At 40.4% G+C, this 27,684-nt stretch overlaps 2 protein-coding genes across 3 annotated transcripts in view; both read left to right on the top strand.

The window, feature by feature from the left end:
- Window positions 1-22,503, top strand: part of LOC309507537 (uncharacterized protein) — a 36,397-nt gene extending 13,894 nt beyond the window's left edge. For both annotated transcript variants that reach the window (XM_082181813.1, XM_082181812.1), the window contains exon 2: window positions 20,217-22,503. In XM_082181813.1, the coding sequence (XP_082037939.1) occupies window positions 20,217-21,235 (1,019 nt within the window). In that variant the 3' untranslated portion in view covers window positions 21,236-22,503. The remainder of the gene's footprint in view (window positions 1-20,216) is intronic.
- Window positions 1-27,684, top strand: part of LOC309507479 (uncharacterized protein) — a 69,733-nt gene that overhangs the window by 14,476 nt on the left and 27,573 nt on the right. The window lies entirely within an intron of this gene.

Raw genomic sequence — 27,684 nt, 5'->3', positions numbered from 1 at the left:
GGTACATTAAGATAACAAAGCTTTAGACTCAGGGTGCCCGCAAATCGTATAACGTTGCTTTTTTGGAATCTCAAAACTGTTTTGAACTCGGAGCGTGTGCGACTCATCATGTAGATTCCCTTTGTTTTTACATTAGCGTAATATCAAACATTTGTGTGGGACAGGGTTTACAAGTCTTCTTGCGAGTTTTCACCTAAATAAAAGCCCCAATGTAAAGAATAAAAGTGGATTAAGTCAAAAATATATTACTATTAATATATTACTGTACCCCCAAATTAAAATGTATTATATATTCCCTGTAGGCCTAGACCGCTAATCAGATTCAGTGGCATATTCCTAAAATCCGAAAAGCTGTGAAATGTGGATTAGACTAATAAATAAATACGGATGCACTGATACCACTTTTTTCCAGAATGAGGCAGAGACCGATATTTTCATTTTTGGTACTCGCCGATACCGATACCTGTATTCTCATTGCATTTATAAGTTTTAAAATATATTAGTTAGAGAAACCAAAAGAATATGAATCTCATTTGTTGATTTAATTTGTTTAGCAAATTAAAGGTTAAAGGCAAATTAGAGGCTTGTACAATACATTTTAACAGGCATAATTAAGCATGAAAATAACTAAACTATATATATATTTATATATATATAGTTTAGTTATTTTCATGCTTAATTATGCCTGTTAAAATGTATTGTACAAGCCTCTGTTACTTTCACTATTCATTCTATTGTTTGATCATATTTGATCTTTTATCAATAGAAGTAGTATCAATAACTACTTCTCTCTGTTAAATGTCTATGACGAGTCACGCAGGTACTGGGCTACTCTTCAGCGGTGCGACCCGACCGCTCTAAAATAGTCCCAATAAACACTTATTAAAGGTGTTCCTTATGGATTCAAGATAAGACAAAAAGATTCATGATGTACTCACTTATTATATAAATTTTGAACACAAAAAAAAGTTATGGACTGCAGCTTTAAGTGCATACATTTGTCATGCATTTCGCAAAAAGGTTTTGTTGACTATGCATTTTACCTTTGAAATCTAAGACTACTGTAACTGGCGTCACAGGCGTATCTTTCTTACTTCTCATTAGCCACTTTTCCACCATCGTTGGAAAAAACTTTCTCTTTGTTTAACCGCTCCGTTCCGATCCGAGCCGGCCGGTTAGGATATGGTTTAGTTTTCCACTGTGGAGCTAATAACGAAGCTCTTTGGAATGTAATACAATTGAGTCAGTCATTGCCTTGGTAACACAAGAGTTTACACAGAACATTTGAGGTAACCTAAATAGTGACTGCGTTATGGAGGATGATCAGTTATTTCTTTTAATTGTATTATTATTTTGTGTTACTGTATTACTGTACACGCCACGGGGTATCGGTTGTTGGTATCTGAGAAGTATTGGTGCGTCCCTATATATAAAAAGGAAATAAATTACTTCAAAATAAAAATTAAATATTCAGGTATGTTTATACGACAACAATGCACGTAAAAACAGAAAAGGTTTTCCTTTCCTTTTGCCTTAGTTTTTCCAAAGTTCTCAAAATGATTCTTGTTCACTCGGATCTGCGAAACCAACTAAAAATGCTGTATTATTCATGCCAGGCCAGTAGTTGGCGATGTCACTTTGCCTATAGACTAGGGTTGGGTATCGTTTGGGTTTTTATCGATACGGTGCCAAATCGATACTTTTAAAACGGTACCGGTGCCTGAACCGATACTTAATTTTTATTTTTTACTTGTTATAAACATTTATTTATTTATTTTAAATAACAATATATTAACATTTTAAAGTATACTTAAATGTATTTAAATAAGTAGCCTAAATAGAAAACACAACACATTTACACAACAAATTCACAATAAAGCCTAAGCCACCTAACCCAACTACAATAATTTAACACTAAATAACACTAAAAACAGTTACAGTACTAATAACAGCCAAGTAGACTGTAGCCTATTCTTGGTTTGCAACAAACAGCTTTAAATTTCAGCGATTCTTTTGCAGAAATATGACCACATTTTTGCCTTCTCTGGCAAAATACGACACCTCTCCTGACTTATTGCATGTCCTGCACTGTAGCCTACAAGGTGAGCGTTATTTTAGAACGCATCATCTTAAATGCTGTGACGCGAAACCCTTCATGGAAGAAAAACGCTGTCATGTTTGTGTGACAATGAGCGCTCATCAGGATTAAGATGTACGTCGGTTTGTTGTAGGGACATCGACTTTTCACACTAAACATGACGTGGAACAAAACAAACTTTCTTTGATTGCCTGCTTGTGTATTTTACAAACTATAAATGTATTGTTTTGCTAGTACTTATGGGTATTTAAATGTCTGAAACCTAAAATAAACTTTATGTGGTTGAAAACACTGAATAGTTGTGATATAATATGACAGCGCTGAACGCGTCTCTCTCTGGCTCAGTGCCAGCTAACATAGATTTGAATTTAGAAGTTGATGATCACGCGATCTGAACGTTCTAATCACATCGATCATACGCGTCGAATGGTTAACTAGCGATCACATGTGGTGATGATGCTTCTTACGTCCGTTTTGGAGAACCAGAGGGCAAATATTTCAACCGACAGCTGACGAGCAAAGGCATTTAAGTGGCACCGAAATGAGGCACAGAAATCTGCATTTTGATTGGTCCGGTTACATACCGGTTACTTGGTTGCATATCGGTGCCCGGTTTTGGTACCCAACCCTACTATAGACTAGGGGTGGCACGGTTCACAAAACCCACGGTTCGGTTCGTATCACGGTTTTAGGGTCACGGTTTTCGGTTCTGTACGGTTCTTGTTGTTGTTTTTTCTTTTAATCTTTAACACTCCAAAAATTTACTTCAGCATATGATAGGCTATATAGCTGAATTATCTAATTATTAATTAATTTATTTCATAAATGGGGTGTGTTTGCAAAACGCAGCTTCTCATTTCCCGTGGGCTGTGTCGGACAGTTATTTGTCACCACTTTTTGCCAGGGTTGATATTATGTCCCAGCACGGATGTACCAATACAAATAAATAAAACATTTCCAGTTAACTAGCAAAGTATTCGTTTCGTTCGTTTGTTAAATAAGAAGCAATCTAGCGCTGAAATGTGTTTTTTTTAATCAAGTGATCAAAGTGCTCGTTGCCGTTGCGATCAGTGGCGCTGATACAGTGTTCTCGTGGCTCGCGCACACACCGCAGCGGCCGCACATTCTTCACTCAGACGCGCGCTTCAGTCCGTTGAGGAGACTCTAGGCTACTCTATTCGTTCCGATGAAATCACAAAACAAAATTCATACAAATCTGTCCCTGCTTGATATACAACCGCTGATAAACATAATCGGTTTTGATGAAAAAGAAAAATATATACGAGTGCAGATTAGAACTCAGAACCTTTGACACGCTTGGCAAGTTCTGCCACTGGACCATTAAAGTACATACCGGTACGTGGAACAGTCGATCTATGTAGCCTATTTATTCACGTGAAAAAAACAACATATAGCCTAGTGGAGTTGATCTCATTAAATGTCTAAGTAAACCCAGTGTACTATTTAAATCGATTGCTGGACATTGTAATGTTATTCTACATTTGTCTGATTTATGATTTAGCATTGTATTAGCAGTAGCACGGGCACAAGGCTACATTGCGCATGCGTCGAACCGTGCGAACCGCGCGACGCACACACGCACCGAACCGAGACAAGCGAACCGAACGGTTCGGATGTTTTTTCATGTACCGTGCCACCCCTACTATAGACTGAACCGGTTTGTGACTGACCGGTTTGTGCTCTAAACGCGATCGGCAAACGCCTGGTTTTTAGTAAAATTTTGGCTGATATCTATTCCGGACATGCTCACAAACTGCATTGCAATTAGGGCTGGGTGTGTGGGCGATATATAAAAAAATGTAATATCTCGATATTGTCAAAATATTTACGATATTCGATATCTCAATATGTTTGCATTTGCTTTAAAACACAATTTCCTTTTGCCCCCATTAAAAAACAACAAAAACAATTTAGATAGAACAGCTATTTTTACTAAGTAAATACAAAGTGTTTAGTGCAAATTTAAGCAGTTAAAAAAAAATCTAGACCAAGTTATCACTTACTGCTTTTTATTTAATGAACACATGTAAGTGTAACTGAAGTAGTGCAAAACAAGTACAGAAAGTGCATTCTGTCAACTTTTTTAGTGCATGCGATTCCCAATTTGCACTATGAAACTGGGGGAAATAATTCAACTGGGAAGTATTTATACTTAAAGGGACTGTGTGTAGGAATTTCTCCCATCTAGTGGTGAAATTGTATTTTGCATTCAAACGAATAATGCTCTCCAGCGCCTCACTTTTTCAAATGCGCGTTGCATCTACGGTAGCCGTTATGTACTAAAAAGCTATGACAGGATGTCTTATAATAGCACTTTGAGTTTTTCTTCGGGTGAACAGGTTTGTTATTTAAAACAAACTGAAACTTGAAACAACGGAAAAAAGAATGTTACAGTTTGAATTACTGACTGTGAAAAACATTAACTATGGTAATTAGTAGTAATGCCTTCTTTACTCGTTATATTTTTTGAAGTACGTGCATTGTTAGATATCATCATCATCAGAGCCTTCTCTAACGTTCCTTTACTCAATAGCTGCTATTCATCAAAGAGCCTGTTTAACTTTTAACTATAAATGTTCTACTGTCTATATAATAAAGTACACAACCAAGCAATGAAAAAAAAGCTTGTAATTAAGACCGTAACATTGACTTACCTGTCGAGAAGAAAGCAGGCAACTTCAGGGTCTCTTTTGAAAGCTTTCTCCTGCATTAGCTATCCTGACATTAACCCTTGTTTTTGTAATCTCCGGTCACGTTTCCTTTTACGGTCTATTTTGGACTTTTTCGACGACGAGGACTCATCCTGTGACTCAGCATATGTATGAATGAACGGTGTATAAATAACCGTGCAGTGCATCCTTTTAAACTTGCCGCGGCAGTGACAAGCGCCTCTCACTGCTCTGCGCCTCCGCTTCTGCTGGCTTCAGTCACGTGACGCTGGTTCTGAACGAAAACACGTTGGCCTAGTACTTTTTGTCCCTCTCTACTATTATAGTTTTTCAAGATGGCGGGACTACATGGAAGCCTCCGTGGACCTACCCGTCCCATGTATATAAAGATAATAAATTCTTCGTTTACGAGGATTAGTCTGATCATTGGCATAGGCATTTGTACACCATTGAGGGCATATTTATTAATAAAAATATTGATTTTAGATAATAAAATACCTAAAAAGCTACACATAGTCCCTTTAATATACTAAGTTTTTAGCTTAGAACACAAGTCTGTCCACTGTCTCTGGTTTAAGAGAAGCTCTGTGGCATGAAACTGTTCCCACTGGCACTAAAAAACCACTCAGATGGGGAGCTAGTTGCTGGAACACATAGGTATTTCTTAGCTAATTTAGCAAATTTGGGGAAATGTGCCTCATGGATGCTCTACCACCTTATTGGATTTGTGTCAGCATCTGCAGATGGCAAGTAGATTTCCATTTCCTTTTCAATTGCCTCCCTCTGGGACAAAGCCCTAGAAGAAGATGAGGATGTTGCCTGTTTGAAGAAAGTCCCCAATGTCTTGCTTTTTCGGGCTGGTGGCTCAGATGGAGCTTCTGCACTTGCTGTTGAACTGGACTCCACAGTGTCAGACTCAGAGTGGGTGTTGGCAAGTAGGGACTATCTCATCAACAGCTTGGGATTTCACCTCCTGAATTTTGTTGTCGTCAATATAAGTGATTTTAAACTTTGGATCAGTGAAGGGAGCACATGTTCAGCAACCTGCTGGAATATTTGTCATTGAGATACTCCAAAATTGATCTTTTGATTGAATTGGTGAGGTCTGTATCTTCCTCTTGAGGTGCAAGGATGTCAGTGAGTATTGAACAGAGAAAGCACTGGTTTAATACAGGAAACTGTGACATAGTCCTCACCTGACAATGCGTCAGTGAAATCTAGAAGTGGCCGTAGAGCTTTGTGAATAGACTCCAGGGCCTTAAGATCATACCAGGTGGGCACCAAATGTCTTGCTTTTTTTATCAGAGGCAAGGACTTTGCTTATGGTTGGCTCTTGCTCCAGGACTCGAGCAATAATTTGTTCCCTGGATCAGAATCAGATCAGAATCAGAAAGAGCTTTATTGCCAAGTGTGCTTGCACCCACAAGGAATTTTTCTTGGTACTGAAGCTTCCAGTGCACATATACAAATACAAATACAACAAGAAACATAGTAATACAAATTCTAAGAATAAAATATATAAAAGAAATATATAAAAATAGTATAAAAAGTAAAAAAAGGGGTCACAGTTGGGTTTAGTCTGAATAAACATTTACAGATTATGAACATATTTACAGTATGTTGAGTAGTATGAATTATAATATAAATATAAATATCACCTGAGTTAGAGAATATTACACTAGACAGTGGGAGTCTAGTGCATGTTACAGATTATGAACATATTTACAGTATTTTGAGTAGTATGAATAATATAAATATAAATATCACCTGACTTAGAGAATATTGCACTAGACAGTGGGAGTATTGCACTTACAGGCATATGCATTGGGGGGCATGTTAAGTGTTCAGAAGGGAAATGGCCTGTGGAAAGAAACTGTTCCTGTGCCTGGATGTTCTTGTGGCCAGTGATCTGTGTCGCCGTCCTGACGGTAACAGTTCAAACAGGGGGTGTCCAGGGTGAGTGGAGTCTGTGATGATTTTACCTGCTCTCTTCCTCACTCTGGAAGAGTACAGGTCCTGGAGGGTTGGCAAGGGGGCACCAATAATCCTCTCTGCAGTCCGGACTGTCCGTTGTAGTCTCCTGATGTCCGATTTGGTAGCTGAACCAAACCAGACAGTGATGGAAGTGCTTAAAACAGACTCAATGACGGCTGAGTAGAACTGGATCAGCAGCTCCTGTGGCAGATTGAACTTCTTCAGCTGGCGAATGAAGTACAGTCTCTGCTGGGCCTTTTTCACAATGGAGTCAATGTGATTTGCCCACTTCAGGTCCTGAGAGATGGTAGAGCCCAGGAACCTGAATGACTCCACTGCTTCCACAGTGCTGTTCATGATGGTGAGAGGGGGAGTGCTGGGGATTTTCTCCTGAAGTCCACAATCATCTCCACTGTTTTGAGCGTGTTCAGCTCAAGGTTGTTATAGCTGCACCAGACAGCCAGCTGTTCAACCCCCAGTCTGTAAGCAGACTCGTCACCATTTTGGATGAGACCGATGACGGTGGTGTCGTCTGCAAATTTCAGGAGCTTGACAGAGGGGTCTTTAGAAGTGCAGTCATTAGTGTACAGGGAGAAGAGCAGTGGGGAGAGAACGCACCCTTGGGGGGCGCCAGTGCTGATGGTGAGGGTCCTGGATGAGAGCTTCCCCAGTCTCACTCGCTGCTGCCGGTCCGTCAGGAAGCTGGAGATCCACTGACAGATTGAGGATGGCATGGAGAGCTGAGTCAGTTTGGCTGTGAGAAGATCAGGGATGATGGTATTGAAGGCCGAACTGAAGTCCACAAATAAGATCCGTGCATAAGTCCCAGGTCTGTCAAGATGTTGCAGGATATAGTGCAGTCCCATGTTGACTGCATCATCCACAGACCTGTTTGCTCTGTAAGCAAACTGAAAGGGATCCAGCAGGGGTCCAGTGATGTCCTTCAGATAGGCCAACACCAGTCTTTCATACGACTTCATGACCACAGACGTGAGAGCGACAGGTCTGTAGTCATTAAGTCCAGTGATTTTAGGTTTTTTGGGAACCGGAATGATAGTGGAGCGTTTGAAGCAGCAGGGAACTTCACACTGCTCCAATGATCTGTTGAAGATCTGCGTGAAGACTGGGGCCAGTTGGTCAGCGCAGGCTTTTAGACAAGCAGATGAGATGCCGTCTGGGCCTGAAGCTTTCCTAGTCTTCTGTTTTTTGAAGACTCGGCTCACGTCCTCCACACAGACCTTAAGCTCAGGTTGGATGGCAGAAGGGGGGAGGAGAGGGGTTGCAGGAGGTGATGGTGGATGTGTGAAGTGCACATCAGAGCGGGTGTGAGGTGTGAGTCTGGGCTTCTCAAACCTGCAATAGAATGCATTGAGAGTGTCAGCCAGTTGTTGATTCTCCACAGATGGGGGGGATGGTGATTTGTAGTTGGTGATGTTCCTCAGGCCTCTCCAGACTGATGCCGGGTCGTTGGCTGAAAACTGGGTTTTCAGCTTTTCAGAGTAGCTTCTTTTAGCAACTCTGATCTCCTTTGTCAGTCTGTTTCTGGCCTGGTTATACAAGATTTTATCCCCACTTCTGTAGGCATCCTCTTTGGCATGACGAAGCTGTTTGAGTTTCCCAGTAAACCATGGTTTATCATTAGTGAATGATAAGAATGTCCTGGTAGGAATGCATGTATCCTCACAGAAACTGATATATGATGTTACAGTATCTGTGAGCTCATCCAGATCGGTGGCTGCAGCTTCAAAAACAGTCCAATCAGTGCAATCGAAGCAGGCCTGTAGATCCTGCTCTGCTTCGTTGGTCCATCTTTTTACAGTCCTTATTACAGGTTTAGCTGATTTCAGTTTCTGCCTGTAGGTCGGTATAAGATGAACCACCTGGTAGGTGACTCTGTAATAAGCTGGTGTAGACTGAGATCTCTCGGGACATTGGCAAGTTCTCTTCGCCTTCTCCAGCTGTGTGAGAAGCTGGCCACAATTTTCTTGCACACACCGATACTGCGTTCAAGGCGGGAATCCCTCATGCTTCTCTCTTTGTGTGATGCAAACTTGTTGCTCCTCTCTCAAATTACAAGACACAAGTGTGTCACGTAATCCATCTGCGATGAACTCTCCGGTGTGTTAATTCGGAAAGTAACTGGTTTTCAGACAAGCGAATTTCTGCTCCCAGCCATCAATAAAATGAATGGTAAGACTGATGTAGGGTTCGCAGGTTCGGCTCGTCCAAAGATCGGAAGTGGTCGCGAAGTGCGTTATCTGAGAAAAGCTTCTGTGACAGCTGTTAGCACACTTTAAAATACAGTTTCGGGAGCGCATCCTGGGCAAAGTATTTACGGCAAGGCAAATTGTATAGATTGTCTTTAGCAGCTGTTTGAAGCCAGGTTTTTCCACGGTACTGACAGGTATCATATCTTTGGCTATGTGAAACGTGACTGCCGATGTCATTTCTTCCCACTTTTTACTATTTCTCGCATATGGCACACTGCAAGATAATGAAGCGACCAGCTTTATTTGTTAAGGGACGACAGGCCTACCAGATTTTTCTGCAGATGAAGAGGCTGAGGCTAGTGAAGGCTCACGGAGTTTCATGCATTGCTCGTACTGCACAGGATGCTGCTTGAGGTGATGAAAGAGATTAGTGGTGTTACCACATTTTGTAGCTATAATATTCTTGCACACCTTGCAAATTACGGTATTTTGATTGGTATCCGTTAGGCTATCTGAAAACCAAACCACCCCCATATTAAAGATTGTGCGTTTCTTTTGGAGACTAATTCATCATCCCCTCCCGTGTCTCTTTCCACACCCGTTTTGTTTGTCATCACCATTTTGCTAATGTTTAAAAAATAAAGACCCTCCCCCACCACCTCACGTCACGTCTCTTGCATGGTTATACGTGACAAGGCGAAAAGGGGATGTAATATTTGACGTTCGGCGTATTCTTTTGGAAAGTATGCTTGAATTTGAAATATTCGATATTCACGTTATTTTCATTAATATTCAATATATCGCCCAGCCCTAATTGCAATAATTTCCCGAAATGAAATGTGTGAAAATATTATGAAATCTGTTAACAGGACATAAACACAGGCCAGAGACTGGTCAGAGCAGAGCGCAGATGCGCAGCAGAGAAAATACCAGACATAGCAAGATCACTATTCGCGATGCTTGAAATATAGGTAGAAAAATATAAATTGAATTTGGGTGGGAGTTTATATGAATGCATCTGTGAAGGGAACTGACTTTCTTTTGAATAGTTTCAATGGTGTACTGTTCTCTTTATATGTTTTTCTTTACAAGCGTGTAATCTAAATTAACAGCAAGCCAAACTCTGTTCAAGAGCCAGGATATGAGCGCCTTTTGCCTATTTAACCCTCTGGGGTCTGAGGTGTTTTCTAGGCCCCGGAGGTGTTTTGACATGTTGGATGTCCGCCATAATTGCAACAAGATCTTTCCTGAACTGTAGCAGCACGCCTAACAGGGAGTTAGTTTAGGTCAGGGCTAGGGATGTCCCGATCCGATCCACGTCATCGGTATCGTGCCGATACTGGCCCAGAACGCTAGATCGGAGATCGGAGGGGAGAAAAAAATATGATCTGATACCTATCCAACACAGACCATGGGAAAATCTAGCTTAAACCATCGCCTAAATGCTTGAATATTAGTGTGGCGAGCAGGACGAGGCTGAGGGCCGTGAGAGAGCGGCACGAGGCCGGTGGCGTGATTACTGATTTGAGTGACACCTGCACGACGCACCGGTCTCGTATCTCTCACGGAGGAGCGGAAGCATAAAGGAGGAGCGACGACAGTGAAGAGTGAGAGAGGACAGGCCAGGAGTTATGTTGTGTTTTTGTATGTTTTATTATGTGATAGCAGTCGTCCGTGAGGGGCTGCTGTCTTTTACTTTCGTTTTGTTGTTGATTTATTTTATGCCATTAAAGTCTTTAAATGTTCGCCGGTTCCCGCCTCCTTCTTCCTTCCCGGATTTCGGCACCAGTGTAACTCCGTAGAGAGAGAGAGAGAGAGAGAGAGAGAGAGAGAGAGAGACACAAATCCCTCATACCTCTGTATAGAATTTTGTGTGTGTGTGAGAGAGTGAGAGAGTAACAAATCCCTGATACCTCTGTATGAGAGAGAGAGAGAGAGAGAGAACCTGTATTTTTATTTATTTTTGTATTTTGTTGTAGTGTTTGAATAAATGGTAGCAGTCTTTCATAATCAACTGTTGTTGTGGACTATATACTGGAGAAGTATTTGTTCTCCATTTGAGTGAGATGTTTTTAGGTGGCAAATTGAGCAAAGTGCTTCCATATATTTTATTATTAGTATTAGTTCAAGAATAAAAAAATATATATAGCTGCGAGCAGCGGGTTACACTAAAGGCACCGGGGTGGCGGTGTCACCGGCTTGGGCCCTCCATCGCTGCTATATATATATATATATATATATATATATATATATATATATATATATATATATATATATATATATATATATATATTTATATATATATACACAGTGAGGGAAATAAGTTATTTGAACACCCTGCTATTTTGCACGTTCTCCCACTTAGAAATCATGGAGGGGTCTGAAATTGTCATCGTAGGTGCATGTCCACTTTGAGAGACATAATCTAAAACAAAAATCCAGAAATCACAATGTATGATTTTTTAACTATTTATTTGTATAATACAGCTGCAAATAAGTATTTGAACACCTGAGAAAATCAATGTTAATATTTGGTAGAGTAGCCTTTGTTTGCAATTACAGAGGTCAAATGTTTCCTGTAGTTTTTCCACCAGGTTTGCACACACTGCAGGAGGGATTTTGGCCCACTCCTCCACACAGATCTTCTCTAGATCAGTCAGGTTTCTGGGCTGTCGCTGAGAAACACGGAGTTTGAGCTCCCTTCAAAGATTCACTATTGGGTTTAGGTCTGGAGACTGGCTAGGCCACGCCAGAACCTTGAATATGCTTCTTACAGAGCCACTCCTTGGTTATCCAGCCTCGACCCATCTTCAATGCTCTAACTGAGGGAAGGAGGTTGTTCCCCAAAATCTCGCAATACATGGCCCCGGTCATCCTCTCCTTAATACAGTGCAGTCGCCCTGTCCCATGTGCAGAAAAACACCCCCAAAGCATGATGCTACCACCCCCATGCTTCACAGTAGGGATGGTGTTCTTGGGATGGTACTCATCATTCTTCTTCCTCCAAACACGGTTAGTGGAATTATGACCAAAAAGTTATATTTTGGTCTCATCTGACCACATGACTTTCTCCCATGACTCCTCTGGATCATCCAAATGGTCATTGGCAAACTTAAGACGGGCCTTGACATGTGCTGGTTTAAGCAGGGGAACCTTCCGTGCCATGCATGATTTCAAACCATGACGTCTTAGTGTATTACCAACAGTAACCTTGGAAACGGTGGTCCCAGCACTTTTCAGGTCATTGACCAGCTCCTGCCGTGTAGTTCTGGGCTGATTTCTCACCTTTCTTAGGATCATTGAGACCCCACGAGGTGAGATCTTGCATGGAGCCCCAGTCCGAGGGAGATTGACAGTCATGTTTAGCTTCTTCCATTTTCTAATGATTGCTCCAACAGTGGACCTTTTTTCACCAAGCTGCTTGGCAATTTCCCCGTAGCCCTTTCCAGCGTTGTGGAGGTGTACAATTTTGTCTCTAGTGTCTTTGGACAGCTCGGGTTTGGACGGGCGCGGTTGAGGTTGAACAGTGGACACATAAAAAGATACTCCGTCATTTTGTTCATACAGGACATCATTCAAACTGCAAAGTGTTAACTTATATTTGTGTACAGTCGAAATAGAACACAACATTGTGCTATTGTAAAATAAATTCAAGCAATCTGCCCCCGAAATGGCGCTAATTTTAAAATTAAACTAAAATGCTCATGGCTGCACGGGCATTCATAACGGTGCGCGTCCACGGCGAGGAACGGGCAGAACAGAGTCAACGTTTTTTAGTTAATTCCTACTTCCATAGGAATTCATTGAAACGCTTGCTCTGCACCATTATCCATGTCAGTGCGGACAAACATATTTTACTTTCGTTTTTAAGTTAGCGATTCAAAAGACCCCAGCGGCGTCACACGTTGATTAACCGGTGTTAAAATATTCTCACCGTCACATACCTAGTATATTTTTATATAGATACAATACGCCTACCTGATTTTGAACACAAGAGGGCAGTATAGCACTATGAATGACATAATTTATTTATTTTTTGGATGTTTTTAAACTTGAACAATTATTAAATTAAAAAAAAAAGAATAAAATGGGTTTAGTTCTGATATTTGTATAATTTTATATAGAAATAAATGGTGTATAATTACATTTTTAGAAGATATGAGGCTTTTAGGGTTTCCTTTTTTGACATTACTTTAATCCCTCGCCATAGCAAAACCGTTTGAGATATTTATTATCTGTTTACAATTTAGCATCTTTAATGTATTTTCATCATGTTGAAAAAGTTTGGTGGGAATAAAATAAACCACTTAAGAGGAGTGGGTAAAAATTCAGAGGCTGATTTTGCAAAGAAATCCACATTCAAACCAAAATATTTGACTTCCTGTTGGTCGGAGCTAATGACTGTAAATTAGAACATTTTCCGATTCGAGACCAATATGCGTACTGATTTTTGTGACTGTACATAAAATTAACCCCCCCCACTTTTGTCAAAAGCATTTAGAAAGTCACACACTTCCTGCTGCCAGTTGGTGGTGCTATAACTTTGACTAACAATAGTTACATACAAGTGATCGGCCTCTTACCACGAACACACGAACAGTCTTACCATTCATCAAGATCAGTTAATGTATGCAGACGTTATAACACTTCGTTTGTATCTTTTCTCGCCATAATCATCCAAGTAGATGCTGCACACTGGTGGTGGTTGAGGAGAGATCCCCTGATATGATTGTAAATCGCTTTGGGTGTACAGTAGTACATATGAAAGCGCTATATAAATGCCTCATTCATTCATTCATTCATTCATTCATAAATTCGTTTCCTCGCCACGGCCAAACCGTTCGAGATATCAAAAATCCGTCCGCAATTTAGCATCCTCAATGTCTTTACTTCATGCTGACCGAGTTTGGTGGCAATTGAAAGAATTGCCTAGGAGGATTATTTCAAATACCAGAGCAAGCGTTCTCCAAACAACCCATAATAGCCGACTTCCTGTTGGGCTGGCGTAAAACTTGACCACGGGAAAGTTGTTCGGCCCGATGAGATCTATACGTGTACTGAATTTCATATTAATTCATGCAAGCGTGTTTGATCTATGGACCAAGTTTTCAGACCCCGTTCAAGGTTGAAAAATCCCCCCCACTAGGGCTGGGCGATATATCGCATGACATTGTTAGGCGCATCTCATCAGTTAAGCCGGTTCCTTGATTAGTAGTAAATCGCCATCACCTGCTTTCAGATGGAGCGGCATTTACTACGCAGCAAAAACTCCAGTGTTAAATTAACACTCCTGGGAGTGTATATGAGTCCACACTCAAGAGTGTAAAGTGTTAAAATATGAGTGTTAAATTAACACTCAAGAGTGTTAAAGTTAATGAGATAATTAAGTGATTAATTTAGTGATGATTGAGCATTATTGAAGACACCTGATGTTAACAAGCAGAATCACTGAAGGAGAAAATCACAAATTGTAAGCCACCGTTATGGCAAGCAATGTTTGCTTTAGTTGGACTCTTGACCCTTATACATTCACTTTAAATTTTGTTTGTCTGCTGTTATTGAATTATAACAGTCAAATGAACAAAAAAAAGTGTGATCTGATAGTGTTGGTTATGTTTTGACATAATCATGCTGTGATCTGAAAAATGAAACTTATTGAGATAGTTTGGTTTATCTTGTTAGCAGCAGCTTTGTGATTCTACAGCATATGATTATCAGTATTTTTCTTATAATCCAAAATATTTAATAAACATTGTTCTGATCAAAACACTTTCAAATGAATTTATTTAGAAACATCAATAATCAATAAGACATCAATAATCAGCCTGTGAATCTTAACAATGGTGACAATAAAAAAAAGCATGTTGCAGTGGCTGCCACCAATCACAACTCATTAATGGCTCCCATCATGCATTGCAGTATGAATAAATTATGATCTGAATTGTCTATGTAATTTACTTTTCCTAATTGAATATTCTGCTCGTCACCATTGTTGAGATGCATTGACTGAATCTTGATGTCTGTGTGTGCCTAAAAGAAAGATTTTTTTTAAAAACAACTTTTAAGAAATCCTTTATATTATATCTAAAATTCTGGGCCCGTATTCATAAAGATTCTAAGAATCCTCTCAGAAAACTCTTAATTTAGCTTAAAAACTTTTACGTAGGAGTCTTAGCTTAAGAGCAATTCGGGACCGATCTGAGAGCAACTCTGAGTAAGGAAAAGACAAAAACTTTCATCTTAGTAAGGAGGCGGGGTTGACCCCGTTGATATGTATGACACAATCTTTTGAAGACTGTGATTGGTTGGTTGTCCAAGAAGGGGAAAAAAAGTGAATTTAAGTAGTGATTACATGCGTAATTTTTCCTATTTGACCGTTCTCTCTCTCTCACACACACACACACACACACACACTCACACACACATTATATATGTGTAAATCCTTTTTATTTTTATTTACCATGCTGTTAATTTCCTATAAGGTATTTGCTTGGCTTAGAATTAAATAAAAATTGTTCCACTCTTTCCAATTACACTGATTGCTGGCATGTCTGTTTAAGTGGTGGTTTGAATGTTGGTTTGAATGTTGGTTTTAATGTATCAAACATGGAATTTTCCCAGTTGCCAAATATCGTAATGTAGTGATTACTTTCATTTCTGGCGTTATGGCATTTCTGTGCTGTGTCGGAGAGCGTGTCTCTAATAAGATCAGTCACAAACATGATCCCTGCACGATCTAATCTATAGCGTCTTATTAACTCACTGTTATTCATTGTCTTCAACACATTTCTTCTCCCTCTTCGTCTTTCTGCCATTTTCTCCTCTGCTAAAGAAACTCTTAAGCCTCTTAAAAGTCCTCGTCCGTGCTCCTAACAATTTTGACCTTAAGACCTCTTTTAAGGGTTAAGATGCTTCCTGAATTACTTTTTTCTTTACTAGGATTTTTTCTTTAATTTTAAGAGTAAACGCCCACATTTCTAAGAATTTTCTTAGAATTTTGTCACTAGGAGCTACTCTTTGCATTAAGATTCTTTATGAATACAGGCCCTGGATATTTATGCAGAATCACAGTTATGCTGTAACCAACAACATAAATCAAAAACATAAAGTTCAAATGATGATTGTCATAATATAACCAACACTATCAGATCACTTTTTTTTCTTTGTTCATCTGGCAGTTATAACTCAGATACAGCAGCCAAACAAAATCTAAAGTTAATAATATAAGGGTCAAGAGCCCAACTAAAGCAAACAATGATCGCCATAACGGTGGCTTACAATTTGAGATTTTCTCCTTCAGTGATTCTGCTTGTTAACATCAGGTGTCTTCAATAATGCTCAATCATCACTCAATTAATCACTTAATTATCTCATTAACTTCAACACTCTTGAGTGTGGACTCATACACTCCCAGGAGTGTAAATTTAACACTGGAGTTTTTGCTGTGTACAAAGAGCCGTAGTTAACTGACAAGCTGAGCCATATCGCATTAATTATCACTGGCGATACGTCCGCGATATTGCTCAGCTTGTCAGTTAACTACGGCTCTTTGTAGTAAATGCCGCTCCATCTGAAAGCAGGTGATGGCGATTTACTACTAATCAAGGAACCGGCTTTACTGACGAGATGCGCATAACAATGTGATGCGATATATCGCCAAGCCCTACCCCCCGCTCCTCACACACACAGAGACAGAGAGAGAGAGAAAATTCTCCAGAAAAATCCACATTCAAACCAAAATATCTGACTTCCTGTTGGTCGGAGCTAATGACTGTAAATTAGAAAGTTGTCCGGCTTGATGACAACAATATACATACCAAGTTTTGTTGCTGTAGATGAATCTAACCCCCCACTTTGGTCAAAAGGTGGCGCTACTGAGCCATTCCACCACGCCCGTTTCTGAAACTTTGCACATGTCTACTGGCTAATAAATGTGATGTGTGTGTCGAGTTTCATCCAATTTCAAGCATGCTAAGAGTCTCAAAACATCAAAAAAGGCGTGGCATGGCGTTGCCATGGCAACAGTATCTAAGATATCAATAATCCTTTCACAGGTCTACATCTGCCGTGTGTCTACATTATACACAAAGTTTGAAGCAAATCGGGTAAAAATAAGAGAGTGATTTCAAAGCATTTTGAAAGTGACAAAACTTCCTGCAGCCAGTTGGTGGTGCTATAACTTTGACTCACAATAGTCACATCCATGTGATCGGCCTCTTACAACGAACACACTGCGGAAGTTTCATCAAGATCAGTTAATGTATGCAGAAGTTAAAACACACTTCCTGTGTCCCATTATTCGCCATCAATTTGTTTCCTCGTCACGGCCAAACCGTTCGAGATATCAAAAATCCGTTCACAAGAATTCATCCTCAATGTCTTGACTTCATTCACACCGAGTTTGGTGGCGATCGGATGAATTCCCTAGGAGGAGTATTTCACATTCCATTGTATGCGTTTTCCAAACAACGTATAATAACCGACTTCCTGTTGGGCTTTTGTAAAACTTAGAGCACGAAAGTTGTTCGGCCCGATGAGATCTATATGTGTACTGAGTTTCATATTATTACATGCAAGCGTGTTTGATTTATGGACCAAGTTTTCGAACCCCATTCCAGGGGGTGCTGTCGAGCCCGCAGGAAACTGCCGTGACTTAATCTTCTACACGAGACACACACGCTACCCACACACACAGGACAATGGAGGAAATCGAGTGTATGCTGTTTTTGGATGTTTTTGTTTTTGCTGTTTTTTATTCAGGATACTCCGTCTGGCGGGTGCAATGATGACGCAGTGAATAGTGACGATTCTCTCTGACCAATCAGCAGTCTGCCGTGTTTTCACGTCACATTTTAGTCTCGCCTCAGCTAGCTCAGAACCTCGCCGGAGGTGGTACGAAAAAAAGTACCTGGAAGCAGGTACAGGTACAACTTTTACACAGTGGAAAACCAAACAAAGCCGAGTCGAGGCGAGCCGAGTCGAGCTGGTACTGTGTAGTGGAAAAGCGCCATTAGATGCAGTATTTGGCATGGAACAAGGCAGATTGTAGACTTTAGGCCTATTTCATACCAACAGTAGCCTGCTCTGTCTTGTCTGTTGGCGCATTGTCAGTGTCCTCTTTGCTCCGCAATATATTTTTCACTGTGAGAACATGTGGAGTAGAGCCCTGTGCGGGACTGTTTTCTTTATCCCGCCCGCGCCCGTCGAATTTCTGACCATTACCGCCCGCTCCCGCAACGTATGTGTTACACTCCCGCCCGCTCCCGCAATATGTATGTCCACTCCCGCCCGCACCCGCAAAACTCTGAGAATTTATTCCCGCACAATAATAGAGATGCATTGATTTTGTGTCTTCTCCCGTCCCGCAGGAAAAAACACGTATTTGTATTGCTATTATTAAAGCGATTCATGGGGTTGTTTGTTTCGTTTCCCTGGCCTGCATGTATTCTGACGCACTGGTCAGGAAGATGAATAGTAGCCTGGCTAGGCTATCGGGGACATCTAAAATGCTTAGGCTACCGCACGTTTCTTTAGACTTCAAGTACTTTGATTTTGGCTATTGAAGTATTCCATCATAGGCTTGATTGGTCCTGGTGTAAATGTGCAGAAAGCATGTCTGAAAGCAGCTAGCCTATGAGAACACAGAAAGACAAAACACACAATACATTCAAATATAATATCGTTTTTATCAAAAACTTTGCACCATCACACGGCACATAAAGCACTTGCCTTGCTTAGGTTTTGTGCTGTAAATACCTCGTTTGAGGTTCTTTTCCACATCATTTATTGACATCTCCATCATGTCGCTAGGCTACCTCCCGATTCCGCAGTGTTTTTTTTAAGCCACCCATTCCCGCCCGCAGCAAAGTTCAAACCGCCCACTCCTGCGAGATTTGCGTTGGGTCCCAAACCCAATGCAGCCCTCTAATGTGGAGTGAGAGCGGAATGGCTTGTCGGACGTAGCAACAGTAACTAAGAGGGGCGGGTCTTTGTGAAAGGTCAATTTCAAATCATTTAAATCTGTGGACTCGGGTGTTAAGGACTCAGACTCAAGTCCGACTCTGCCCTCTTTGGACTCGGACTTGGATTCGGACTCGATTGTTAAGGACTTGGACTCGACTCGGACTCTACAAAGATGGACTCGGACCCAACACCAGTAAAAACGAACTGATGCTTTGAAATATTAAATTAAAACCGCCAGTAGGTGGCGGAAAGTCACTGTCTTTGAGTGAGTCATCAAGTCATTCATTCATTCAGTAACGAAGCAAGTGGCTGTAATTATGAATGAATCATTGACTCTCACAGTTTGTTCAAAGCCAAAGATTCGTTCAAAAACACTGCTGTGGCTTTCGTTGGAGCTATTTTGTTGCAAAAATACTGACAATACTGTTTTTTTTAAATGAGCATCACTTAATATTAATACCTTTTGTTTGTTGAACCGTTGTATAAAATCACTGTCACATTTGTAATCGTGTGGATATTTGCATAATATGTGATCAACATTATCTGTATCGAAGAGAGTTTGAATATTAAATCGATCTCAATGCACAGTCTAGTGTCTATATTTGCTCTTCGTGCTAGCAAGTACTAAATCCCCACTTTTACAAAGGTAGGCTACATTGTCGAGAACGGCAGTATAGTGCGATTTGCCAAGGCAGCATAATCTGCACGCAACCTACAGTATCATATGCACGCTGCTTTGTGTGAACCGCAAAAGATGAGGTAATTTGATCGGATGTCATGTATTTAACGCATTTTACCTGATAGAAATACATGCTCAGTTTTAATGTTATTTTTAAGGTGGGGCAGAATTAAATTAATGGCAAAACTCAGCATTTTGTTCGCATACCCCCTTCTGTCACCTCGTGTACCCCAGTTTGAGAACCACTGATTTACACGACAATGTTTTGGGAGCCTGAAAATGCAAACTTTTAAAAAGGGTTGTAAGTTTCAATGTTTTCAAACTACAAAAATGCTAATTTGTGTAAATTTTGAGTTTGTGACATGTGTATTACATGTTCAGTCTATCTGTTTATCAAGTGACATCTCCAACTACTGGCCTGGCATGAATAATACAGAATATTTAGTGGATTTGTCATCTGTACATGAAACTTTTCAAAAACCCAAAGGAAAATCTTTTAATATTTTAGTAGATTGTTATTGTGTAAATTTATCATAATTTTAATGTTTTGTTTTTTACAATTGTCCAATTTGATTTTCATCATTTTAATGTTTTCATTTCAGGCCTGATGAAAGTGAAAGAGGAAAGACAAGATCTGAATGAAGTGGAGGAGAAACATCAGCATCAGAAAGCTCAGGCTGCTGGAGAGAAATCAACAAGTTGCTCCAAAACTGAAAACGATTGCTCACAAAGCAGCATTCAAATTACAGAAGTCAAAAAGCCTTTCACCTGTTTTCAGTGTGGAAACACTTTCAAACATAAAAGAAGCCTTATGACTCACATGATAATTCACACTGGAAAAAAGCCTTTCACCTGCTCTCACTGTGGAAACACTTTTAAATATAAAGGAAGCCTTAAGAGTCACTTGTTAATTCATTCTGGAAAAAGGCCTTTCGTCTGCCATCACTGTGGAAAGAGTTTTACACATAAAGGACACCTGAATGATCATTTGGTAATTCACACTGAAGAAAAGCCTTTCACCTGCTCTCAGTGTGGAAACACTTTTACACGTAAAGGAAGCCTTAAGAATCACATGCTAATTCATGCTGGAATAAAGCCTTTCATCTGCTCCCAGTGTGGAAAGAGTTTTACATATAAAGGAAATCTTACTGATCATTTGGTAACTCACACTGAAGAAAAGCCTTTCACCTGCTCTCAGTGTGGAAAGACTTTCACACGTAAAGAAACCCTTGAGAATCACATAAGAATTCATGCTGGAATAAAGCCTTTCAGCTGCTCCCAGTGTGGAAAGAGTTTCACCAGTAAACAAGGATTTAATTGTCACATGAGAATTCACACTGAAGCGATGCCTTACGCATGTCATCTGTGTGAGATGAGATTTAAATGGAACTGTGGTCTCACAGTTCATCTGCACCGATCTCACTCTGCCGTAAAGCAATTTAAATGTGATCACTGCAGTAAAACATTTGCTTTGCCATCATTACTGAAGAACCACCAGAAAGTTCATACAAATGAGAAGCCAAACTCCTGTCCTGTTTGTGGAAGGAGATTTCTAAGGGTTGACTCCTTGAAAAGGCACCAGAAAATAGTACACAATAATGTGAAAACTTGTGTGCTGTGAGTGTAGGAGAGGCTTAAATACAGCCGAGTCCTTGAGACCACACCAATGCATCCACAGATGTGGGTAGTAACTAAGTACATTTACTCCATTTACTTTTTTTCAACATTTGCACCTTGGAACCTATTTCAAGGTTTGTGTTCTAGAGCCACCAGGCACTGTTGTTGTGCGGATGAGTGGACCGGAGCGCATTAAGGGTTTTCTGTTAGAACGGTGTCGTCGTGTTAGCGGCCCCTAAGTTAATAGCTAATGATCTTTGCAACTGAAGTGAATCAATCTAAACTAACTTTAGCTGGACAATAACTTCAATCTAGAGCTGCTGTAAAGCCAAAACAATCGGTTACTTTAATTTCCTATTATCACTGTAAAGCTACTTTGAAACAATCTATATTGTTAAAAGCGCTATATAAATGAAGGTGACTTGACTTGACATTACATTGAGTAATTTTTTGGAAAAATATTACTTTTAAGAGTAGATTTCAATGTGGGTACTTTTACTTTAACCTGAGTACATTTCTAACGGGAAAAACAAAAAACGGTACTTTTACCTTATTTACGCTGAGCGACGTGCCTACACGATACCACTACTACAAAGTATGACTTTTTTTTTTTTTTTTACATATACCTTAATTTATACATTAAATAAGAGTAGGAACTGAGAGTGAATCAGACATAAGTTACTCATTCAAAACTGAATAGAGCCAAATTCCAAGTCAACATCAAGGACCATAATAAGTGATCTGTCATTTGGGACGCCATTCAGTCTGGAAACGAACTGACTCTTCTACATATAACACAACGAACACTTGTAAGTTTTGGTCCCAATTAGAGAACGAACAAAAGACGTTTTAAAAAGATGGATTGGTTTGGAGATGGCACACCTTGAGTCTCACGAGGAACACCACAAGTTGACGCCAAGGATTTTTTTTATCCCTAAGACAGAGATTTAAAACAGACCTTTTTTTTCTTCTTAGACCTCTGAGTGACCTCTGGAATGCAGGACCTTTTCTAAAATCCATATAGACTGCCTTTACCTATATCAAAATGCATCAGATAATTTTTTTTTAAAACATCATTTCATTACATAATTCTACATAATGTCTGTAACCCACACATTTGACTATCATGTTGTAATCACTCATTGTTTATGTCCTTTTTAATAACTATTTAATAGTTCATGGAAGCATGGAGTGTCTGATATCAGCGTGAATGATTTCTCATTTCTTGAATTATTGTATGAATCAAATGTGTGTAAAATGTATTGTACTCTTAACATAGACACCACAGTTTCAAAACTCGGGACCACAAACAAAGCATTAGATGAGGTCAGAAGAGAAGACAAACAGAGATCAGATAAAAATGGGTTAAGAACGAGCAGCTTCATGCAAGCCTTTTCTTTCTTTTCTTTTCTATTGAGAATCTAGTTATAATATTATCTACTTAATATTTTTACTGCAAAGCTTCAGTCAACGACTCTATAGTCTTTGCCCGCCTCAAACTTCAGCCAGAGACTCTGCTTCCATTTATCCACCAAAACACCAGAACATGATTGGCTTCCTGAGACGTCACTCCAGACGCAACTAGACCTTGAAACTGGGAAACCCCCTTGGCAGCAAACTACACCTTCCCGGATCCCCATTCAAAGATCAGCACCAATGCAAGTAACCCCTCCATTAGCCGAACTGGTGCATTTATCAAATTTAATAACCCTGCCTTAGAACCGATAGAAGGCTTAAATGAATGATGTATGATTTGTTGCAGGTCAGGTCTTATAAAGTGCATAAATTGCTAGGAACTTGGGATTTCATAATTTCACTTTCTTAAATCATTCTTTACTAACTTTCTCTCTGCAAATCGTCTGAATGTGTGTGCCTGTTTATGCGTTAAAGGAACATGCCAACTTTTTGGGACTTTAGCTTATTCACCCTATCCCCCAGAGTTAGATAAGTCCATACATACCCTTTTCATCTCTGTGCAAAGGACTGCTACTTCTGCGGAGTGATTTACTCCAACTCTGAGCGAACTCTCTGCTCCTCACCAGGGGGCTTATCAGGTGCTGCGAGCAAATCACTCCGCCCAAATAGCAGTGCTTTGCCTTCTGAGAATATAGTTCCTAGTATGTATACGGTTAGAAGATGGCTGTATCTCATCATGTGACCTTGTTATTTACACAAACTGTGACTATACAAATCACAACATGTAAATAGGAAAATAATGGCCTTATTTTGTCACATATTGGGAGCAGTATGCTAGCTGGAGCCGTTTACCTCCAGTCTTTGTGCTAAGCTAGGGGCTAGCATTGGGGGCGTCAGAGTTACGGCACGCATGGAGATGAAAAGAGTATGTATGGACTTATCTAACTCTGAGGGATACGGTGAATAAGCTAAAGTCCCAAAAATTTGGCATGTTCCTTTAAATGTTAGTTTTAAGTGTTATAACAATCAATAAAGTCTTGTTTGTATTTAAAGAGAAGTGTGTTGTGTTATGTGCTTACTAATTTAAGGACTTAATATGCTGATCTTGTTACCGTGCTAATAAATTGTGTTTTCATTATAGTTTGGATATTGGCTACAGAGTGGATAGTTACGCCCCGTTCAATTGAGCACTGTACGATTCATTTATTCTGCCATAAAATAATTGATTCTTTCAAAATTCCCTATAAATTAATTAATAATAATCCCCTTTGAGCTCAATTGACCTGAGCCACTTATTTTTACAAAGAAGCAACTTTAAAAAAAAAATATTTGTATATACAATCTATATTTTCTCTCATAATCTTGATTTTGTTACTCAGGCAAACAGACATTGTTTTCTTTTCACTATGTGTAAAATGTAAAAATAGATATGAAAATAGTCTAAGAGGTACTCGACTAAGAGGATTAGTCAACTAAAATTGAACTTGTCGTTTGATCGCAAAAAAAAAGCCGCGACGGAGACTTGGCTCACCTATACGACACCTTTGACGTACATATTTATACATCAACCTGTTTATACATTATACATAAACATTAGAAAATTAGCAGACTTATGAAACACTCACACACACATAAATAGCCTATAAACAGTCTATAAACACACATGAATACAAATTTACTCCAGTGCATAAACTTAAAATCTGATGCATGGAAGACACATTTTCAGACAAAGTTTGTATTTTTGTTCAATTTCCTTTTTTTTATTAGAATTAGAATTAGAATTTCTTTATTGTCATTGTACACAAGATACAACGAAATTGCATAGCTTCTGCATAAGGTGCATGGTACATAAAATAAATAGATAAAAAAAAAAAAACATATTATAAAGTAATGTACAATTAAGATATGTAGGCTTAAGACAAAAAATAAAGAAAGAACATAGACAGAATTGCTAGTATATATATATATATAAGAGTAATAATAATAATAATAAACCACGATTTGTCAACATGATTAATGCCCTAATATGAGGTAGTCAGTGCATCGAGTGTTCAGTGCATATGTGTATTCAATGTAATTATAGCTCTGGGGAAAAAACTGTCTTTGAGTCTATTTGTCCTTGACTTAAGGCATCTGTAGCGCCTACCAGAGGGCAGCAGTTTAAACAGGTGGGAACCAGGGTGAGAGTGATCTCTTCCAATGTTCTGGGCTCTCTTGAGGCAGCGGGAGTTATAAAGGTCCTTCAGGGACGGAAGAGGGCAGCCAATGATCCTCTGCGCGGTGTTAATGATCCGCTGTATTCCCTTTCTCTCTGCCTCAGTACAGCTACAGTACCATACAGAGATACAGTATGTCAGCAGGCTCTCCACTGCAGAGCGATAGAAGGTCTCCAGCAGCTTCTCCTTTAAGTTGGTCTTTTTTAACACTCTCAAGAAGTGAAGGCGCTGCTGTGCCTTCTTGATGGTTGCTGTGGTGTTGGCTGACCATTTGAGGTCTGCTGAGATGGTTGTGCCAAGGAATTTGAATGTTTGAACCCTCTCTACACAGTCTCCATTGATGTAGAGGGGAGCGGGGTCTGCCCTATGCCTTCTAAAGTCAAGGATGATTTCCTTTGTTTTGGTGGTATTTAATGTCAGGTTGTTGACTGAACACCACTCTGACAATCTCAGGATCTCATTTCTATAGGCAGCCTCATCCCCCTTTGAGATTAGACCCACCACTGTAGTATCATCTGCAAATTTGATGATGTTGTTCTGATGATGGACTGGGCGGCAGTCATATGTATAGAGAGAGTACAGAATTGGGCTCAGCACGCACCCTTGAGGGGAGCCAGTGCTGAGCGTGCGGGTGGAAGAGAAATGGGGGCCGAGTTTAACAGTCTGAGGGCGATCCGTCAGGAAGTTCCTGATCCAATTACATGTGAGTAAAGGAAAGCCCAGATCTGTGAGTTTGCTGAAGAGGATGTCCGGTATGATAGTATTAAAAGCTGAGCTATAATCAATAAAAAGCATCCTCACATAGCTCTCCTGATGTTCCAGATGGCACAGCGCATTGTGGAGAGCTATGGCTATTGCATCCTCAGTTGATCTGTTAGCTCTATAAGCAAATTGATGTTCATCGAAAGTGGAGGGGAGGCAGGTTTTCAGGTGGTGCAACACCAGCCTCTCAAGGCACTTTGTGATGATCGGTGTAAGGGCGATAGGGCGATAGTCATTTAGGCTATCCGTGACTGATTTCTTTGGTATGGGGATAATTGTGGAGGATTTCAAGCAGGATGGAATTGAAGCTTGTGTCAGAGAAAGGTTGAAGAGGTTTGCGAAAACTCCTGAGAGCTGGTTAGCACATCCCTTGAGCACCTTGCCTGGGATGCCATCAGGACCAGCAGCTTTCCGTGTGTTCACTGTTCTAAGCACCCGCCTCACTTCATGCTCCTGGACAATGAGTGGGTGAGTACCAGAGTCTGTTGTAGGCTGGGGTGGTGTGGTATTTTGCAGCTGTGGTTTGTCAAAACGAGCAAAGAAGCAATTCAGTTCCTCTGCAAGTGGAGCCGAGCTGTTTCCAGCTGCACAGCTGCTGCCTCTGAAGTTTGTTAGGTGCTGGAATCCCTGCCATACCTGTCGTGGTTTGCCGTCTGTGAAATGATCTTCTACCCTATTTTTATAGTCCCTCTTAGCATCCTTAATTCCTCTCTTCAGGTTGGCTCTAGCAGCACTGTAAAGAGCTCTATCACCTGACCTGAAAGCAGCTTTCCGATCTTTGAGGAGTTTGTAGACTTGGCTGGTCATCCAAGGCTTCTGGTTGGGAAAAATCCGGATGATTTTATTCACTGTGACGTTGTCCATGCAATACTTGATGTAAGCCAGTACTGCCTCAGTGTGAACAGACAGGTCATGATGTTTAAAGACTTCCCAGTCAGTGTGTGTAAAGCAGTCCTGGAGCTGAGAGAGTGCATTTTCGGGCCATATAGAAACAGTCTTTGTGAGTGGTGTTTTCCATCTTCTGAGGGAGATGTATGCTGGAGTAAGAAGCAGAGAGAGGTGATCTGAGTGACCTAAGTGAGGGAGAGGAATAGCTCTATATGCATGTTTAATGTTGGTGTACACACGGTCCAGTGTGTTATCCCCTCTGGTCGGACATTTAACATGTTGGAAGAAATGTGGAAGTACTGTTTTCAAATCTGCCTGGTTAAAATCTCCAGCTATAATGTGTACTCCGTTGGAATGAGCACATAGCTGTTTATTTATGGCATCTAGCAAGAGAGCGAGAGCTGTGCTAACATTGGCGTCGGGTGGTATGTAAACAGCGGTGACAATCACTACCGTTAGCTCTCGCGGTAAAAAGAACGGTCGGCATTTTACAGTCATAAATTCCAGGTCCGGAGAACAGTGGCTATCTAGGATTATACTATTGTTTGACCAGTCATTGTGCACAAAAATACACACACCACCCCCTTTGCTCTTACCAGAGTCGTTGTTTCTGTCCCAGCGATGTAAAGTGCGACCCGCTAACTGCACTGCAGCGTCGGGGATCCTTGGGTGAAGCCAGGTCTCCGATACTGATGCAACAGTCGCGGATGTAGTGGTTCCCGGCGATGTAAAGCTCCAGTTCGTCCATTTTGTGAGCCATGGATCTTGCATTGGTAAGAAACATACTTGGTAGAGGAGGCTTATGTGTTTTTTTCCTGAGTCTTACAAGAAGGCCAGCCCGGCAGCCCCGCTTTTGTTTTCTTTCCCGACGCCGTCTGCGTCGTCTGCCAGGACCGACAACAACCCACGGAGATCCCGGTGGTCTGGTGATATCCTTCGGGATATTGTGTGTGCGACAAAAGTCAGGTGTGACTGTAATCTTGTATTGAAATCCGATGTCTAATAAGTTCTGACGGCTGTAGTTATGCTTCACAGAAGCAACAGACAAAAAACACACGAGAAAACAAACAAAAATGCACCAAAAGCGAGAGCTGTTAGCCGCTGCGTCCATGCGCGCCGCCATCTTGGAACTAGTCCAATCATCTGAAACATGTGCGTTTGAAAGGGATTT

This window comes from Leuciscus leuciscus (genome assembly GCF_965113295.1).
Source record: "Leuciscus leuciscus genome assembly, chromosome: 1".
In the NCBI taxonomy this organism is placed as follows: domain Eukaryota; kingdom Metazoa; phylum Chordata; class Actinopteri; order Cypriniformes; family Leuciscidae; genus Leuciscus; species Leuciscus leuciscus.
This window is presented reverse-complemented; position numbering and strand designations above follow the sequence as displayed.